Source organism: Crinia signifera, chromosome 8 (assembly GCF_055691185.1).
Source record: "Crinia signifera chromosome 8, ASM5569118v1, whole genome shotgun sequence".
Taxonomy (NCBI): domain Eukaryota; kingdom Metazoa; phylum Chordata; class Amphibia; order Anura; family Myobatrachidae; genus Crinia; species Crinia signifera.
The window spans coordinates 54,123,970-54,143,721 of NC_139224.1; the positions used below are offsets into that span (position 1 = coordinate 54,123,970).

A 19,752-nucleotide genomic window follows, 5' to 3' on the forward strand; every position below is an offset into this window, starting at 1 on the left:
CACCTCTCCAGGAAGAGAGTTCCAGAGTTTGACTGCTCTGACCGTAAAGAAATTTTTCCTTCTAGCTGAACAAAAACTTTTTTCTTCTAATCTATACTCATGCCCTCGCGTCCTAGATTCCTTTCTAGTACAAAAAAGGATGTTTGACAGTTCCTTATATTGGCCCCTGATATATTTCTACATGTTGAGCATGTCCCCCCTTAAACATCTCTTCTCTAGTGTAAATAGTCCCAGATTGCTTAATCTTTCCTCGTAGCTTAAATTCTCTATTCCCCTAATAAGATTTGTTGCTCTTCTTTGAATTTTTTCCAATTCTATGATGTCCTTTTTATAGTGCGGGGCCCAGAACTGCACCCCGTATTCGAGGTGAGGTCTCACCAATGCTCTATACAGTGGCATAATTACTTTTGAGTCTCTCGCTTCCATGCCCCTTTTAATGCATGCTAGAATTTTGTTGGCCTTTTTTGTAGCTACATTACATTGGGCACTACACCTCAGTTTGCTGTCTATTTGGACTCCTAGATCCTTTTTCCTTCAGCCTATGGTGGACCACTGGTACCATGGGATATTCTAGGTCCTCCAGACCGGGCACCAAGGAGTTAAACTTCTGAGAGTGCAGCTGGGCTGGCCTCCTTAATACCCTGCCCTGCCCCAGGCTAATCAGTTTTTTTCTTGGTGCCTCAGGAACAGGCACATTTGTAGGAGTAGGGCTGTTTTAGCCCTGGTTTTAAACTTCATTTTTTCTTTTATTTCAACCTACAGCCATACCACACTGAATAGGCCCAATCTCATCCGAACTTGGCAGCTAAGCAGTGTTGGGCCTGGTTAGTACTTTTGTGGGAGACCACATGGGAACACCAGGTGCTGTAGGTTGCCTGCTGCAGGCACTGTGCACAGTGCACTGCAACAGAAGGAAGCACGCTGTGCTGGGTCTCTGACCTCCATGGCCAGATGCCTCAGCATCTCCACAAGGCATCGGGGGAGCCGCTGCAGCGTCTGGAAGCTTCAGTCAGGTAAGCGGAGTCCCGGTGTGGGGCTCCGGCATACCTATAGCGGCGACCACCGCTGGCGGAGAAGGCAACGCCGGCGGTCCCGGCAGCGGGGTCCCGTTCTTTCCGTCTCCCCTCTAGGCCACCAGGGCTGACCTGTTGCAGGTCCTATATGGGCATATAGCCCTGGTTAGGCTCCGGGAGGGGGTTATTTTTTTTTGAGCAGCCCATAGCTCTACCCCCAGCCCCAGTGCAGGTCCTTTGTTTCAAATTTCCTGCCTGGTTGACATCACTCCCGCCTCTCTCCTTCCTTCTGGTGCCTGTTTCAAACAGGTGTGCCAGAGTGTTAGTCAGACACTGCCTATCCTGCATGCTGCATGGAGGGAGACTTGAAGGAGAGACTGCTGGCGCTGAGTGTTATGCCTCCCTGTCCTGCACTGTCCTGGTGTCAGGTTGCATATTCCTCCTTCCTCACCTCATGGTGCTGGTTGTTGAGAATAGATGCCTATATAGGGGTTCATTTTTACCCTATTTTTTCTCACTAATTGAGGTTATCTGTGCTTTTATTTAGTATACTCTGTTAAGGCCCCCATACACTAGCCGATTTTGGTCAGATTTCTGCCAGATCAGTCGGATCTGGCAGAAATCGGACCAAAATCGGCTAGTTTGGATGTCCCCTCAGATCCGATGCGCGGTCCCGTGCGCATCGGATCTGCGTCGGGTGGTCGGACCTGCTGCACGTCCGACCACCCGACTTGGGACCTAGTGCGGCGGTAGAGGGAGCAGGGGGGGCTGGGGACGCTGCGGGGGACACAGGCGGCATAGAGCCGCGCAGGGGGAGACGGCGGGAGCTGTCAGTATTGAATAAAAAAAAAAAAGCCCATACAATGAATGGGCGGCCTGTGATTGGCTGAGCGCTCTCTCAGCCAGTCAGCAATTGGCTGAGAGAGCGCTCAGCCAATCACAGGCAGCCCATTCATTGTATAGGCTTTTTTTTTCTACCACTGACAGCTCCCGCTGTCTCCCCCTGCCCGGCTCTATCTATGCCGCCTGTGTCCCCCGCAGCGTCCCCAGCCCCCCTGCTCCCGCCTCGCCGCACAGACGCTGGGGGGACACAGACGTGTCACCCGCAGCGTCCCCAGCCCCCCTGCTCCCGCCTCGCCGCACAGACGCTGGGGGGACACAGACGTGTCACCCGCAGCGTCCCCAGCCCCCCTGCTCCCGCCTCGCCGCACAGACGCTGGGGGGACACAGAAGTGTCCCCCGCAGCGTCCCCAGCCCCCCCTGCTCCCTCTACCGCCTCGCCGCACAGACGCTGGGGGGACACAGACGCTGTCCCCCGCAGTGTCCCCAGCAGCGGGGGACACAGAGTCCCCAGCCCCCCCCCCCCCCCCCTGCTCCCCGGGTTTTTTTACATGTGATAAATCGAGACGATTTATCACATGTAAAAAATGGCACATCAAGTGCCAGTCTAATCAAGCTCCCCCGGGGAGCAGCCGGGGAAGCTCAGGGGGAAGTCGGGGGCGACTTGTCCTAAGGACAAGTCGCCCTAGTGTATGGGGGCCTTTACTTTACAGTTTATTACTACTGTGGTAGGCTCACAGAAGCAGATAACAGAGACACTTATCTTATGTTTGTGTCTCTTCCAATTAGTGTAGTGCCTGTCATTACCCACTGTCCTAATTAAGGCTGTGTGTGATTTTTGTCTCCACAACCCTGTAGACAGTTCCCTTCAGGGGCTTTCTGCCACAGGGCTCCCATTTTCTTCCTCTCTCCTCTCATTCTCCCAGACCTACAGCCATACCACACTGGATAGACCTAATTTCATCTGATCTTGGCAGCTGAGCAGTGTGGGGCCTGGTTAGTACTGAGTGGGAGACCACATGTGCACACCAGGTGCTGTGGGTTAGGCATTATAGCAGAGGATTGTGGAGCTGCCTGTCACAGCCTATGTCATGCACAGCTACCTCACCTCAGGGTGATTAGTGTGATAGAGAGAGAGTGATAGAGGAAGGTTACTACTACCCAATACCAACACTGTCCTAGTGTCGGGGTACATGTCCCCTACCTCACCTCATGGTGTTTGGTAGCTGGGAACAGAGTGTTAGTTTCACCTACTGTTTTCCAGACACTATCTAGGATTACTGCTCTAGAATGTGTTTAATTGCTTAAGATCAGAGGATCCGTGGGACACGCATCCGATCGATATCATCCGATTATCAATAGAAATCGGACGATTTTTCATCTTATAAAAAAAAAAAAAAAAAAAATTTAATTTTTTTTTACTTCTGCCACTTTTGGTATATATATTGGCTGCCAGTTTATACTGCATGTCAATTTAAGGTGTTTCATTGTATTATACACATTCCATGTTAAGTACCTCTGTTTACCTAAACAGCAGCTACTTCTGTGGTGGGCTCACAGTGAAGTAGTTTTAACTATTTATTCCATATAGATAGTTATCCTTTTCAGTGTCTTGTTGCCCCACTGTTCACTTACTTGTAAGTGTGTGCGTGCATTTTCTCGGTGTGAGTGTACATATCGGCCCTCTTGTTCTACAAGGGTCACTATGTCTTCTAAAGGCCCCATCCCCCCAAAAGGATGCGGCATATTTATACCTGCACAGAGTGCCAGGTTTTTTACCTGTGCAGTACAGGATTACACAGGCATGTGTGACAGCTGCTCTGTGGCTCTACTGCCACTTGCTACTGTAAAAGGTTCAGCTGAGCCAAAGTGGAGCTGCTTCACAGTGGCCTCTACAGTGCCTCATGTTGCTGTAACACAACAATCAGATGCGTAGCCTGGTGGTTTAGTATGTGCTCTCATTACTGGCATTGATTGTGAGTTCCACGGATCGGAACCACCCTCTAGCACAGTCCTGACCTAACCATGGCTCTCCAGCTACTGTGTAGCTACATGTCTCAGCATGTTGGGGCTTGTGGTTTCAAAGCAAGGGAAAAACAGCATGAATTCATGGCATATCCTGGTGTGCAGGATTTAGTGCAGGTTTCTGCATCCATGCAACAATCTGAGCTAATCTGCTAAGCGTAAATCCTTAGCTTCTGCTCACTTGCCAAATTTTGCAGTCTGACGACTCACAATCAGAGGATTTCTGCTTTGCATCAAAAATTTCTCCAAAGTCAGACACTGAAAAATGTCCCTGACCAGCGTGGCTGCGTTAGTATGGGCTTGTCCTTACCTAAGCCAGACCCTTAGCCTACAGTACAGCCTCCTTTATTCAAAGGAAGGACCTGTCCGTTTTCACGTCTCCACAGCTAGGAAAGCTCTTTAGGGAGGAGACCTGGGCACATTCTACTGTACCAAGAACTTTCTCTTGACTAGGTGTTTTTTCCTTTTAACCTTGTGAGGAAGGAAAAGGAAAGGTTTGAAAACTTACCACCAGTCAATGCCCATGTTGCACGTCTGGTAAAGTCCCTTAAGGAACCTACGGATAGAATTATGGAATTGTTCCAATTTTCTATCTATGCAAATTCAGGAGCAGTTATATGCCCTGCATTTGCTTCTGCATGAGTTTCATTGGCCTTACTTTTGACATACAGATGTAGCCCTCCTCATTTAACCTGTTAATAGGATTAAGTGAGTAATGGGATTACTATGCTAATCCCCTACTGTATTGTTCTATGTACTGTATTTCTGCTGAGAACAATAGGATAGCCAGGGCTGGCCATGGTGTGCCATGACCTAAGCAACAAAGTTGAGAGAGGCTCCAACTGTACCTTGTCTGAAGAGCTAAGATCCGGAACAAAATGTTCAGATCTTATAGTACTCGTGTGGCCAATACCTAAATAGGACAGCTTCCAAAAACTGCCTTGTTACCCTCAGCGGTCCCAAAGCCTAGGATGAGGTAATTTCGCTAGACTGGGCAGGCCCCAGAGCAGAAGTACAAATCATCTGCCTAACTGGGTTTGTTCTCACCATGGGGCTTAACAGCAAACCGCATCGGACACACCGATCAACAGAATCTACTCTTCTGTTTTCAAAGGGTACATTCCCAGGCAATTCTTTTTCAACAAGTCTGTCTGTAGACATTGACAGGGCTACTGCTCTCCTCAGGGCCGTTTGCTCCCTCTTCACGGCGGGGGTTGTAATCTCGGTCCCTTTATATCAACAGGGCACCAGGTTCTATTACACCCTGTTCCTGGTAATGGCCTCCTTGGATGTGCAGGATGCATACCTGCATATCGCCATTCGTGAGGACCATCACAAATTCCTCAGGTGCACTGTTCAGAGAAATCTCTTCCAGTTCCGAGTTTGCCTTTTTGGTCACTTCATCACAATTTGTGTGATCACTAGGGAGATGACAGTGATGACAGCCCATTTGCGACTGCAAGGGATTTGAATCCTGACATAACTGGGCGATATTCTCCAATGGTAAACTCTCAGGCCAGTCTCCAGGAACATGTCAATCTTACAGGGATACAGATGGTTCATCAACTGGCGTAAGTCCAGCATGATTCCCTCCCAGCACATGATTCTCCTGGGTACCCTTCTGGATACCTCGTCGCAACAGGTTTTCCTCCCCAGGACAAGAGAGAAAGTCTGTTCAGGACTTAGTGCGGACGTTCCTATATCTTAGAACAGTCTCAATTCACCTTGCATGCGCCTTCCCTCCATTCAGAGGTATTTCACCAGTTGGTGGTGCGGTGGGTTTGGCCTCAGATCGACCTGTTGGCCTCACGGCAAAACCACAAGGTTCTTTGTTACGAGCACCCACAAGAGACCCGGTGCATTTCTAATAGGCGCACTGGTGGTTCCGTGGTGTATCTCTTTCCTCCGATTGCCCTGTTTTCAGAGAAGATTCAGGTGGAAAGGGTAATAGCCATTCTGGTTGCACCCAACTGGCCAAAGCGAGCGTGGTTCACAGATCTCAAGGATCTCTCCAGCACACCCCCGTGGCGTCTACCTCTACGGCCAGACTTACTCACGCAAGGCCCCTGTCTTCCTCCAGACCTTCCCCGTCTAAATTTGATGGCATGGCGGTTGAGCGGCCGGTCTTAAAGGCTAGAGGATTTCAGACCAAGTTATTCATACTATGATTTCTGCTCGTAAACCGTCTACAGTTAGAGTTTACCACAGGGTGTGGCGGACTTATTTTGCCCGGTGTTTAACGCGTCATTTGCCTCCTAGGCAATATTCTTTGTCGGGGTTATTGACTTTTTTACAAGAGGGACTGGATACAGGATTGCGTCTGGCATCCTTAAAGGTCCAGGTATCCGCCTTTTCTGTTTTATTTCATAAGAGGATTGCTCAGTCTTCTGTGGTTAAGACTTTCCTGCAGGGTGTTTTACACTTGCAGCCTCCTTGTGTTTCCCCAGTTCACCCTTGGGATTGGATAATTGTTCTCAAGGCTTTACAGAAGGCTCCGTATGAGCCTTTGGCGGAGGCCACTTTGCATTGGTTGACGTGGAAGACTGTTTTTCTCCTGGCCATCGCTTCGGCTCGGAGGGTTTCGGACCTAGGTGTTTTATCAGTTAAGACACCTTTTCTAGTTATCCACGAAGACCGGGCAGTACTCCGTACTCATTTGGACTATCTTCCTAAAAGTGGTATCCAGTTTCCACTTGAACCAGGAGATTGTTGTCCCGGCTTTTTTTGCCTTCTAATTCTTCTTCCGAGGATTCGGATTTAGTTACTTTAGATGTTGTGCGTGCATTACGCCTTTATGTTCGGAGAACCAAGGCTCTCCGAAAAACGTATTCTTTTTTTATTCTTTATGATGGGCGTAAGAGAGGCTGGCCAGCCTCTGATCCATCTTGCAATGGACTGTTTATAATGGCCATTCGTCAAGCCTATCTTTCTCGTGTAAGCCAGTTCCGGTCTCCGTTAGAGCCCATTCTACTCAGCTCGGTAGTATCGTCCTGGGCGGCGGGCCGGGGGGCTTCTGCTGTGCAGATTTGCAGAGCAGCTACCTGGTTTTCTGTACATACGTTTATCTGTTTTTACAGGTTTGATTCCTTCGCCACTGCTGATGCAGCATTTGGCAGAGGAGTCCTCAGTGCAGTTAGGGAGCGTTCCCACCCTTGAGGGACTGCTTTAGGACGTCCCATGGTACCAGTGGTCCACCATAGGCTGAAGGAAAAAACAGGAATTTTGGTCTTACCTGTTAATTCTGTTTTTCTGAAGCCATGGTGGATCACTGGGCGCCCACCCTTCGCTCTTATCTACTGTGTTTGAGTGTCTCTCTGTCTTGTTTCTTCAAGACTCTGGTGTTGGGGTGTATGTGTGTGTGGGTCGGCTTCGCCTTTTCCTGTTCCTTGGGCTTTGGTAGTAAGTAAACTGATTAGCCTGGGGCAGGGCAGGGTATTAAGGAGGCCAGCCCAGCTGCACTCTCAGAAGTTTAACTCCTTGGTGCCCGGTCTGGAGGACCTAGAATATCCCATGGTACCAGTGATCCACCATGGCTTCAGAAAAACAGAATTAACAGGTAAGATCAAAATTCCTGTTTTTCGAGTACTGAATTACCCAACTCCTCCCCGCTAAGGTTATAACTAGCACACTGCTTGTGTCTCCCAAGGTGCATAACCTTACATTTATCCACCTTGAACCTCATCTTCCACTTTTTTTGCCCACTCCTCTAGATTTGCTAGATCCTTTTGAAGCATGGTGACATCTTTTGATGATTTGATAACTTTACTTAGTTTTGTATCGTCCGCAAAGATGGATACATTGCCGAGTAACCCCAGCCTAATATCGTTAATAAAAATGTTAAATAAAATGGGCCCCAAAACCGAACCTTGAGGCACTCCTCTTAGTACTGGTGCCGTATCTGATATGGCACTGTTCACAACCACTCTTTGTTCTCTATTACACAGCCAGTTCCCTACCCATCTACAGATATTTGCCCGTAATCCCAGGTCCTCCCAAGATGCATGAGGCACAGTTTTTAAGTGCACTTCTTAGAGCATGACCGAATTGGAGAATTTTAAATGTTTTGTCCATATGCTAAGTTAAGATTTTGGCTAACCTGTGAAAACATCCATCTCCCATTTAGTGGCAATGTTAGACCATATTGTATCATATTCAATCGGCAATAAAGCAGAATAAATGTAATTAATCCTAAAAGGACCAGTGGAGCTCAAAACGAAAACTGAGTGTAATGGGTCCAGGGCATCTGGCGTAATAATTGGTAGTGGCATAGTCTGAATATATTCGTACCTGAAGGTACATAAAAAAAAAATCTCTATTAGATAAATTGAGTGTAATGGGTCCAGGGCATCTGGCGTAATAATTGGTAGTGGCATAGTCTGAATATATTGTCGTACCTGAAGGTACATAAAAAAAAAATCTTTATTAGATATATAAAACTTTGTGACTAAATCTTTAAATGAGAATAAGATTGTGGGGATTTCCCCACAATGGTACAAACTTAGGGCCGATTCAGACCTGGTCCGAATTCGTCCCATCCCCGATGATACGGATTTGTGCATCCAGATGATGATGCACATGTGCAAACCCCCGCAGCGAGCGCCTTCAGCGACTATTTCATTCACCGGGGGCTCATTGTCTGATAGGGGGTCATTCCAGGGTGGGCACCTGGCGTTTCATGGGCCTTGCCCACAAAAATGGTGAACGCACCCATAGAAACGCTGGGCAGGTCCATCCGAACGCAGGCGTGCCCCTGCCTGCTAGGGGTGGGAGGCTAACGTCACATGACGTCAGCGCCCGGCTCCAAATCAGACATCAGCGTTCATCTAAAAAGTAAGTCTTGGCTTACTTTTTAGAGCAAACAGAGGAAAAATCATTTGATGGTGAGTAATCATCCAATGAGTTTTCCTCTGTGCAGGCATGTGTGAGCGGATGCATAAGTGTACACATCCGCTTGCACCATACGGAGTGGATATAGTTGGTGGGTGTGCATTCAGCAGAGCGGTATTGTCCTGCAGCCTAGTGAGCAGGTCTGAATGGGGCACTTAGTGATCTGGTGTCTGCGACCTAATTTTTTTCTTTAAGAGCCATATTGTATGGTAATCAGCAAATACAATGTTAGTAACAGATTACAGAGGTAGAAAATAGAGCAAAACTTGAGCGCTAGGGATGGTGTGTTGTGCTTATACACAGGTGGCTGCCTTCTGGGAGAGGGTTGCCGCCCTCAATACAAAAGATACCAGAAACAAGAACCAGTAGGCGCCTCCTGTATATCAGTATAAATTTATTACACAATTAGCAATCACTAAATAACACACATAGAATACAATAAAATAAAGGATAAAAGGTATTGGATAAATTGCATGCATGCACTATTCAATTAAAAGAAGGCCATGTAAATGCATTAGCATAGATTTGTAACACATAGTTACCAAGTCCTGGATTGGACCAAATGGGACACTAGTAGCAGTCACTCCATGCGGGGTAATCCCAAATATAGTCTGTGTTGGTCGAATATTATTTGTAATCCTCCCGGCGAGGGTAAATGCTGGAAAAGATGAAGTGGATCCCTCACAGCAGCAGGTGACCGTTTGGGGATGGTGCCTTGGTCGCTTGGCTGGTGGATTGGCACTGTCTCACAAATCTACAGTGTGTAGTGCGGAGTGGGTGGGCACACTTGACCAGTATGCCTTGCCTTGGTGTGCAAACCACAGCTACTGCAGTGGCCAGCAAGCCAACTGTAGGCTGAAGTACACAGTTTCCGGCGGGCGTAACTCCGTGTAGACTTATGCTGCTGTAAGAAGCAGACTGGCTGATCACGGTCCTCCGTGTATCAGCATCGGCAGAGGGAACACTCTGTGCTGCCTGTGAGTGTCCGTGGGTTGGACCAGAGTGTACAAGGGGGATTTTTGCCGGGGGTATGTGCTCTTAATCGACCCTTTATTTCCTCAGTCTGCCGGTGGGTAGGGAGAAGCTCCTCTTAAGGCGGCGGCTTTTTCAATTCAGGAATTGAAAAAGCCGCCTGTGTGCGGCGAAACGCGTCTTAAGAGGAGCTTTTCCCTAACCACCGGCAGACTGAGGACATAAAGGGTCGATTGGGAGCACATACCCCCGGCAAAAATCCCCCCGCACTACACACTGTAGATTTGTGAGACAGTGCCAAGCGACCAAGGCACCATCCCCAAACGGTCACCTGCTGTGTGAGGGATCCACTTAATAATATTCGACCAACACAGACTATATTTGGGATTACCCTCCATGGAGTGACTGCTACTACTGTCCCATTTGGTCCAATCCAGGACTTGGTAACTATGTGTTACACATCTATGCTAATGCATTTACATGGCCTTATTTTAATTGAATAGTGCTTGCATGCAATTAATCCAATACCTTTTATCCTTTATTTTATTTTATTGTATTCTATGTGTGTTATTTAGTGATTGCTAATTGTGTAATAAATTTATACTGATATACAGGAGGCGCCTACTGGTTCTTGTTTCTGGTACAGATTACGGAGGCAAGGCAGAACGTGTAACATGAAGAAGTGCGGCTGGGGGCTAGGGCCCTATTAAATTTTCTTCAAGAGCCTTGTGTGTAAAAATAATCCGTACCCTGAAACCAATCTAACCCATATCCCGTAAACACCAAATGAGTAAAAACTAAAATATTTGGTACGCCCTCAGTCTTCTTCAAATATAGTTTATTCCTAGAAATATGTTTTTTTTTTTTTTTGCCCTGCCACAAGATTTTAAAGAAACCTGTAGTGAGTTTTGGAATATCAGTCTTAGACAACCTAATGGGAAGCATCTGAATACAGTATGACAATTCAGGAAAAATAATGGATTGTAAAACAGCTGCCCTCAACAATGACAAAGGAAGAAAACTCTATGCTTCAAGTTGAACCAAAACCAATATCCTCCTGCGTATATAACTCCATATAAAATTTATAGACAATTTTAAGAATATCAACCCCTTTATGTTTTCTGTCGCCATATGTTGACTTCAGGGTAGTGATAAAAGCAGAAGATCTAGTACCACATATTAAATTAGAGAGTAACCTGCCATTTTTAATGCTGCATTGGTAGAATTAAACATTTGCATAATAATGTGTTAGGTTTGCCATAACAACATGGGATCAGAGGATAGCCCCCGGTTATCATGTAAAAATTCCACCTATTTTGCATCTAAGGCATTTCTAAAATGCAGCGACATGGACAAAAACTTCCACTGTCTATGAGAGCCTATATCTAAAGACATCACCAGCATACACCATATGAATAAATGATCAGAAATACACATGGGTTCAATATGGACATCTAGCAATTTGTTAAAAAGGGAAGAAGAGGGAAGTAAATATTCCATACATAATAAGGAGCCATGTACTGCGGATAAACAAGTAAAGTCTCTCTCTGTGGGATATAAAACTCTCCAACAATCTATTAGACGTAATTGGTCAGAGAAATACGTGATATCAATAGCTGTTGGGGGAGGAGAGCGCTTAGGAGCTGAAAATTTATCAAGAGAAGGCAAAGCTTAATTTATTCAAATCGCCACCTACAATCAACTTAGAATCCAAATATAGATATAATTTAGCCATTAATCTACAAAAAAAGAAACCTTTTTAGAATACGTTTTGAAAGCATAGACATAAAAAAATTATAAACTTTTCCTGAAGCATGGAGATCACAACTATATGTAACTAACAAACTGCCCCTGCAGGGTCCGCATATATCGAAGTCAATTTAGCATCCAACCCCTTTCTAATCTGGATTGCCTCTCCCTGTGTAATGCCCATACACTAGTAAGATTTATCTTCAGATCTGGCTGGTTGGAACAAAAACACGGTTATGGATGAGTGACAGTTTGTCAGTTTTCCAGCATTTCCAAGCAAATGGTCAACTGTTATTTGCTCTCATCCATAACCATGTTTTTGTTCCAACCAGCCAGATCTTAAGATAAATCTGCGTGTGTATGGCCACATTTAGAGGTAAAGGACGCATAAACTGCAACAGAATATCCCAGTATTCCCAACTTTATATATAGCGCGCACATATTCCGCAGCGCTTTACAGAGAATATTTGAACATTCACATCAGTCCCTGCCCCAGTGGAGCTTACAATCTATATTCCCTACCACATATACACGCACACACAGACATTCTAGGGTTAATTTGTTGGGAGCCAATTAGCCTACCAGTATATTTTTGGATTGTGGGAGGAAACCGGAGTACCCGGAGTCAACCCACGCAAGCACAGGGAGAATATACAAACTCCGCACAGTTAGAGCCATGGTGGGAATCAAACCCACGACCTCAGCACTGTGAGGCAGTAATGCTAACCATTACACCATCCGTACTGCCCTTTATATGTTCCAATGAGATGCATTTCATGAAGTAAGGCAATGTCAGCTTTGTGCTTCTTAAGATATAAAAGTAGGGCAGGCAGTGTATTCCTTACGAAGTGATTCATTGCTGGCACATGTTCTGGGAGCCTAACTACCCAAAACTATCCCCCCTCAATCTATTTTCAAGGTCATCAACCTTATTAGTCAGTGCATTAATAGATTTCTGTAAATCTGCATTGTCAGACTTCAAGTCATAAACATCATGAAAAACTGCTCCCAAACGGGTTTCATCCTTAGTATCCCTGTGATTGAGCTGGATAAAAAAATGCTCCTGTGTGCCTGAAGGTATCAGCCTGCTCTTTGCATATGGGGGCTATGGTGTCTTTAATTGCCCTTACCATTGCTTGGTAGGAGTCAGGAGCCTGCTGAGAGTCCAGGGGGTCTGCAGGGCTGGCAGGAGGAGAGCAGAACATCAGCTACCATCTTGGAAATGTGTTGCTGCTTATGAATGGAGCCCCGGTGTCTGGTCATAGGGAACAAATATTGCTCAATGCAGAGGAGATGAGGTCCAAGGACTGGGATGTAGCCTCCCAGCAAGGTGGACTGGGTAGCCGTCAGTCTGGGGTGCTGCCTATTCACCACCTGCGGAGCCAATCTAACACACGGCTGCTCACATGGAAGTCAGAACAGAAAGTTCTGGATTTTTCTTATTGGCTGTTCAAAGCATGTGAACGTGGGATAGCCAATAAGATTCATCTTGAAAATCCGAGCAGTGCTTACCTGGTTCGCTAGGCTTCAAGTGTACGCAGCATAGCGACCAGCTGAATCAAGCGCATATATTATGAATACACTGCATTCAACATTTCAGTAGCTTATCGCTGTCTTGTAACCTTTTAGCTACCACCAATGCCTAAAGATTACTCTAAAGAACTGGGAGATTTGATTGGAACAATGCTAAGCCGACAGCCTGAGAAGAGGCCGACAGTGAGGCATATACTAAGAAACGCATATATCAAAGAACACATTGCATTATTCTTACAGAACACAAAACTGTAAGTAATGTTCTCAACAGATCTACAGTAATGTCTCCTGCCACCATGAACCGCATTAAGAAAACTCATTGATTTTATATTTATTGCCATTGTATGTAAGAAAGTGCGAGTCCTAATCCATTTGTCTTTAATGTGAAAATAGCTTTTCTCTTTTTAAGAAAACAGGTCAAACGGCGAAAGAAAACAGTAGAGTCGAATCAAAGGAATGTCCGCAGTCATGAGGAACAGCGTGAGCAAGAGGTACAGCCACGGGCACCTCCCGACCACACAAAAGTGCATAAAGTGGTAATAAGCTATTTTTCTTTTTTTTTTTTTTTTATTTAAACAATTTTATTGAGCAAATACAAGGATAAACAAGCTTTACAGACCAGCTGTTTTCACTAAATATCAAGACAGCGTGTATCACAATTTGCCAAATTTTCTGTATTTAACTTAGTGCAAGAAGAGAGTCGACAGATAGAAAGAGGGGAGGGAAAAGGGCGTGACATCAGGGGTGAGATAGAGAGGAGGGAGGGATGGGGGAAGAAGGAACAAGAGAAGAACGAGTGGGGGGGGACGGGAAAGCGAAAAAGGGGGGGGGGAGGGGGATGGCCTCCATTAACATGGCTCAAATGGGGGTGGCATGTTTTGTTGTGAAAGCCACGGGTCCCAAACCTTTTGAAAGGACTTAAGTGAGTGGCGTAAAGTTGCAGTAATGTATTCCATCTTATATACATACCACACCCGTGTGAGAATTGCCTGTATTGGGGCTGGTGTGGGTTTTTTCCAATCAGCCGCAATTTGACATGTCATTGCAGAGGATATATGTCTTAGTAATTTGTGCTGATGTTGGGAAAACCCGGGGGGCTTCAGTGGGAGGAGGAAGTATCTGGGGTCTCTGGGCACCGTAACTCCCAGCAAAGCTGTGAGTAAGTCGATCACTTCTCTCCAAATGCCCGTGATTTGGGGGCAGGTCCACCAAATGTGGAGGAAGTCCCCTTCAGAAGGGCAACCCCTCCAACATCTGTCAGAGACCTCAGGAAATATCTTATGCAGCCTAGAGGGGACGTAGTACCAGCGATATAGCAGTTTATATGTATTTTCTTTAATTTTTACGCAGATGGAACTTGACGCTGCATTGTCGCGTATTTCCTCCCAGTCTTCCTCGTCCAGGGCGAGACCCAGGTCTCTTTCCCAAGCCTTTTCATGAGGAGCCCGGGACGAGGCTGCGAAGGGATCTAGCAGGGAGTATAGTGCAGAGATTAGCCCTTTAGATGAGTCGCGCCTCCAACAAATGTATTCAACGGAGGTTAGAGGCCTAGCAATTAATGTAGATACAACTTTGGAGTGAAAGTGGCGAATCTGGAGAAAACGGAAGAAATCTATGTTGGGAATTGACGTGCCTTCTCTGACTTCGGAGAACTGGGGGAAGGATGCTTTGTCCGATATGTCGTTTAAATAATAAATGCCATCTTTAAGCCAGCTGGACAGGGAGGAGCATCCCAAGCCGGGGGGGAAAGCGGGGTTATGGAATAAAGGTATCAATGGGGAGGGTGGTGGGGCCAAGTTATATGTTTTATTCAGTCTATCCCAGACCGCCAGAGCACGCGACACCACCGGGTGCGACACTGTTGAGTGCGGACGTTTAGTTCTGGGTAGCCACGGCAGTGAGGACAAAGTGTTCAGACCCAAGTCCCCCGCTTCTATGTTCACCCATACTTTGTTCGCGCCCCAGGGGTTACACCACTGAACGGTCTGGGACAGCTGTGAGGCATAATAATATCTCTTGAAGTCTGGTATCCCCAGGCCACCTTGGCAGGAGGGCCTCTGCAGTAGTTTTAATCTTATACGGGGGCGTTTTTTGTCCCATATGAATTGTGATGATTGGTGTTGTAAAAATTTAAAAACATAAGTCGGGACGTATATGGGCAGGGTCTGAAAGAGGTACAACAAGCGTGGGAGGATATTCATTTTAATAGAGTGTATTCTGCCTATCCAGGAGATTAAGTGGGAGGACCAAGTGGAAAGGTCTGACTTAATCGTGTCTAGCAGTCTCGGGAAGTTGGCTTGAAAAAGTTGGTGGTAATGATGTGTTAGATAGATACCTAGATATTTCACTTTTTTTCTGTTCCAATTACAAGGTAGCATTTTTATCAACTCAGCTTTAAGGGGTCCGGGCACATGAAAGTCAAGAACTTCGGTTTTTTCAACATTTATTTTATAGTCAGAAAGGCGGGAGTATTGTTGAATCTCTGATAATAAATGGGGGATAGAGCTCACTGGATCGGCGAGGGTCAAGAGCACGTCGTCTGCATATAATGCTATTTTGTGCTCCGAGGAGCCTACTTTGACGCCATGGATAGACGTGTTATTGCGTATCCTCGCCGCCAGGGGCTCCATGACCAGGGCAAAGATTAATGGAGAGAGGGGGCAGCCTTGACGGGTGCCATTGGTTATATTGAAGGGGTCTGACCTTGCCCCGTTTACAACAACCCGGGCGGAAGGTGTACGATATAGGGCCTTGACCCTCTCCAAGAAGGGCCCTGAAATGCCCATCTTTTCCAACACGGCGAAAGCGAAGGACCACGATATATGATCAAATGCCTTCTCTGCATCTAATGCTAGGAGCAAGGCCGGATTTTTCTGCTTCTGGATTATATGGATAAGGTCAATCGCTCGCCTTGTGTTGTCCGACGCCTGGCGCCCCGGGATGAAACCCACCTGGTCCGGGTGGACAAGGAATTAGAGCAGGGGAGCCAGACGTCCGGCTAGAATTTTTGCGTAAATCTTCAGGTCAATATTCAATAGTGAAATCGGCCTGTAGTTTGCACAGATAGTTGGGTCTCTGCCCGCTTTAGGAATCACCACTATATCCGCTAGGGCCGTCTCCGGGGGAAAGGAAGCACCCTCCAGTATATTGTTGAACAGGACCACTAAGTGGGGGGCTAGTTCTTTTGCAAAACGCTTATAATAAATGGCCGAAAACCCGTCTGGGCCAGGCGCTGCTGATGAGCGCATAGATCTGATTGCCGCTACCACCTCTTCCTCTGTAATCTTCCCATTTAGGGTGGCCAGTTGAGCCTCAGGAAGGATCGGGAGGGGGGTGTCTGCAAGGTAGGAGATCATTTCTTCGTTAACTGAGGTGCATGTGAGGGGGGCCTTTTTAAATTTATATAGGGCATTAAAGAAATGTTGGAATTCCCTGGCTATTTCTATCGGGTCAAACGTGCAGGATCCTAATGTTGGGGATTGTATTTTTTCAACCAACCTAGAAGCTTGTTGCCGTCTAAGTTTATTGGCTAGTAGAGTGTCAGCCTTGTCTGCTTTGTCATAGAAGCGTTGCCCAAGCTTAAGAAGAATTTTAGCCGCCCGGTGAGCTAAAAGTGTGTTCAGCTGGCCTCTGATCGTTTCAATTTGGGATAGCAGACTAGAGGTAGGTGAGCTTTTGTGCTGCTCCAGTAGAGTGGCCAGCTGTGATTCTAAAGCATGTATCTGGGAGGCCCATTTTTTCCGGACAGAGGCAACCTTAGATATTATCACGCCCCTAATTGTAGCTTTATGAGCCTCCCAGACAATGCCAGGGGATGTGTCCGACGTGGGATTTTCTTTAAAATAGTTAGTGATGGCAGCTTTGACCTCCTTCAGTGAGGAGGGATGTTCCAAGATGGAGTTGTCTAGCCTCCATCTTCTGGCTCCAGGTGGCCGGTCGTAAAGGTCGAGATCTATGACGGTGCCGGCATGGTCTGTCCAGGAGAATGGTGCCATGCCCGTTCCCCTAACATGTGGAATAAGGGAGGAGGAGATGAGTAACATGTCGATCCTAGAATATTGCTGGTGAGGGGCCGAAAAGTGAGTATAATCTCTTGAGTGTGGATATTTCAGGCGCCAAGAATCACATAGCCCGTAGTGTTTCATGGCGGCTATGAGAGTGCGTGTGGCTCTAGGGGTATCTGCTGTGCGTGGGTGAGGGGCAGAGGGGGATTTGTCTAACGTCGGGTCTATAACTGTATTGAAGTCGCCGCCTATGATTGTATGTCCCTGCGCAACTTTGTCCAGTCTCTTAAAAAAGTTGTCAAAGAATTGCGATTGATCCTGATTGGGTGCGTACAGGGAAACTAGGGTCACGGCCAGGGTTCTGATCTTTCCTATCACTATGAGAAACCTGCCGTCGGGGTCCGCAATTGTCTTGGTAGGAGTGAAAGGGACATCGTTGCGGACTAGGATGGCCACACCGCGCTTTTTACAATCTGCTGATGCGAAAAAGTTATTTGGAAACGAACGACCCTTCAGTTGAGGGTGGTTGCCTGTAAAGTGTGTTTCCTGCAAGAACACAATGGATGCCCTTTCCCTTCTACAAGCTTCTAGCAGAATAGTACGTTTCCTAGGGGAGTTTAGACCGTTAACGTTTATTGATATAATTTTTAGGGCCATGGTTGGGTGTGTATGTGTAGCGCTGTAGAGAAGCCCCGGGAGAGGAATGGAGGCCATCCCAAGGGTGGGGGGAAGGAGGCCAGGGGGATGGGGGAGGGGGGGGGAAGGGAAAAGAAGCCCCACAGATTGGGGACTGACTAGAGTAGAGAGAGTAAAGAAAGGCCCGTGAGGGCGGAATCCCTGGTAAAGAGGGTCCCCGAGGGAGACCGCTACAAAATACAATAAATCAACATACATTATGAACTTATGCAAAGAGGGAGTTTGGGGGGGTGGTAAGTCGGCGAGGTGGATCTGGGTTCAGGTCCGCCTAGGCCAGCACCGTCCCTTTCAGGGGTAGTTCGTGGGAGCTGTAACGACCTACAAACAACATGCAAACAGTCGCTATAACAGAATCTGCCCTGGTGGAGGGCTTAAGGTAACAATCAAAAGACACTCAACAACACGGATAGATCTCACCCATAGCGAGTCAGTTCAGTGAGAGCCTGAGTGACGCCAACAAGTGAGACAGTTCAGTTCAGTTAGGCTCTTTGTTTTCAACTCGAAGGCGGGATACCCTCGTCCATTCGGGTGGTGGAGGGGACTGACGACGAGATCTTGGAGGTGACTCTGCGTCCACCGGGGGAGACGGAAGGAGATCCAACTTGGATAGCAGCTCTTGTCCTTGGGCCAGGGTCTTGATGTTGTGTAGCGTGTTGTTAGCTGAGACGTGGAGCATGAACGGAAAACCCCACCTGTAGCGAATGTTGTGTTGGCGAAGGATTCTGGTTATTGGCTTTAGATCACGCCTTTTCTGGATAGTTGAGGGAGCCAGGTCCTGATAGATTTGCAGCTGCATCTCTTGAAATTGTATGTGCTCGGCATCCCTGGTAGCAGCTAGAATTCTCTCCTTCGTCTGGTAATAATGAAAACGGATAATGACGTCCCTTGGGGGTTGGGGAGGGAGGGGTTTTGAGCGGAGAGCCCTATGAGCTCTGTCCAATAGGCAGTCCTCGTCTGAAAGAGCTGGAATGATATGCTGGAACAGGGTTTTGAGGAAGGCCGGTATAGCAGACCCCTGAACGGACTCCGCTATGTTGCGGATACGCAAGTTGTTGCGGCGGGACCGATTTTCTTGATCTTCCTGGCGCTCCTTGAGGGCTTCCAATTCTTCATGGAGTCTAGAGAGTTCTTTATCCATGCGTAGTTGGGATCAGCAGATGTCGTCTGTTTTGGACTCTAATGCGTCGGTTCTGTTGCCAAGGGCTGTTAAGTCAGTGCGGAACTCTGCAACCGCATTGGCCAGTTCGTGTTTGAACGCATTTTGTACACCCTCGAGGAGCCCTGTCATTACCGCTTGGATGTGGGGATCAATGGCAGAGTCCGTTAGCTCTTGGCACGTAGGGGAGTCTGCGAGCTGTGAGGGGCTAGGTGTGTTCTTAGATTTGGCGCCAAAGAAGTTACCGGCTGCTTGCGGAGCTTTTTTGTTTTTGTGTGACATTTTTAGTCAGAATTAGGAGAGTAGGAAGGCAGCGACCTAAAGGCTATATTGGGTTCGCCAGGTGGGGGTTAGCAGGATGGGGACGCTTAAAGAGTCGGTGCTGGGGGACAGGTTTGGCCCGGGCGGGACATCATGCACACTCAGGATTTAATGATAAGTCCCTGCAATCTGAGTGCAGTAGAGAAATTGATCATCAGGGGGAGAGACCTTTTCAGCTTTTCAATTGTTTCCCCACAACAGTTCTCGTGTAACCGCTCTTTATCTTTGTATTGATACCCTTATGACGCAAGGCAGTTTTGGCTATATAGCCCCAGATGTACAGGTGCGGGGAGGATTAACTTTGCCCTTGTATGTATACACAGGATAAGGCTTTTACCGATCCCAGTCGGGTCTGTTGCTGGGAAGGGTCCGGGGCCCTTTCTGGAGGCTTAATGAAGAGGGCCAATACTCCCTATACGTGCCCGCTGGGTAGGGGGCAGAGGAGCCACCGCTCCTGGATGGTGCTGCCCTTATGCTGTGGAACGCCACTCCGACGCCAATATGGCGTCCGCGACTTGGGCCTAGAGGCTTAGAGTAAAGGGCCAGTAATAGTCCT

General features: G+C 47.3%; 1 protein-coding gene, 1 non-coding gene and 1 pseudogene across 5 annotated transcripts in view; all 3 read left to right on the forward strand.

The window, feature by feature from the left end:
• Positions 1-19,752, forward strand: part of LOC146026059 (serine/threonine-protein kinase Nek4-like) — a 56,998-nt gene that overhangs the window by 19,396 nt on the left and 17,850 nt on the right. For 3 of the 4 annotated variants that reach the window (XM_083156407.1, XM_083156404.1, XM_083156405.1), the window contains exons 5-6: positions 13,116-13,270; positions 13,429-13,555. In XM_083156407.1, the coding sequence (XP_083012533.1) occupies positions 13,116-13,270; positions 13,429-13,555 (282 nt within the window). The remainder of the gene's footprint in view (positions 1-13,115; positions 13,271-13,428; positions 13,556-19,752) is intronic. The other variant, XM_083156406.1, reaches the window with a different exon arrangement.
• LOC146032780 (5S ribosomal RNA) lies at positions 755-873 on the forward strand. Its single transcript, XR_014458198.1, has one exon. It is a non-coding gene; the product is annotated as a 5S ribosomal RNA (ribosomal RNA).
• LOC146029556 (5S ribosomal RNA) lies at positions 2,780-2,897 on the forward strand (annotated as a pseudogene).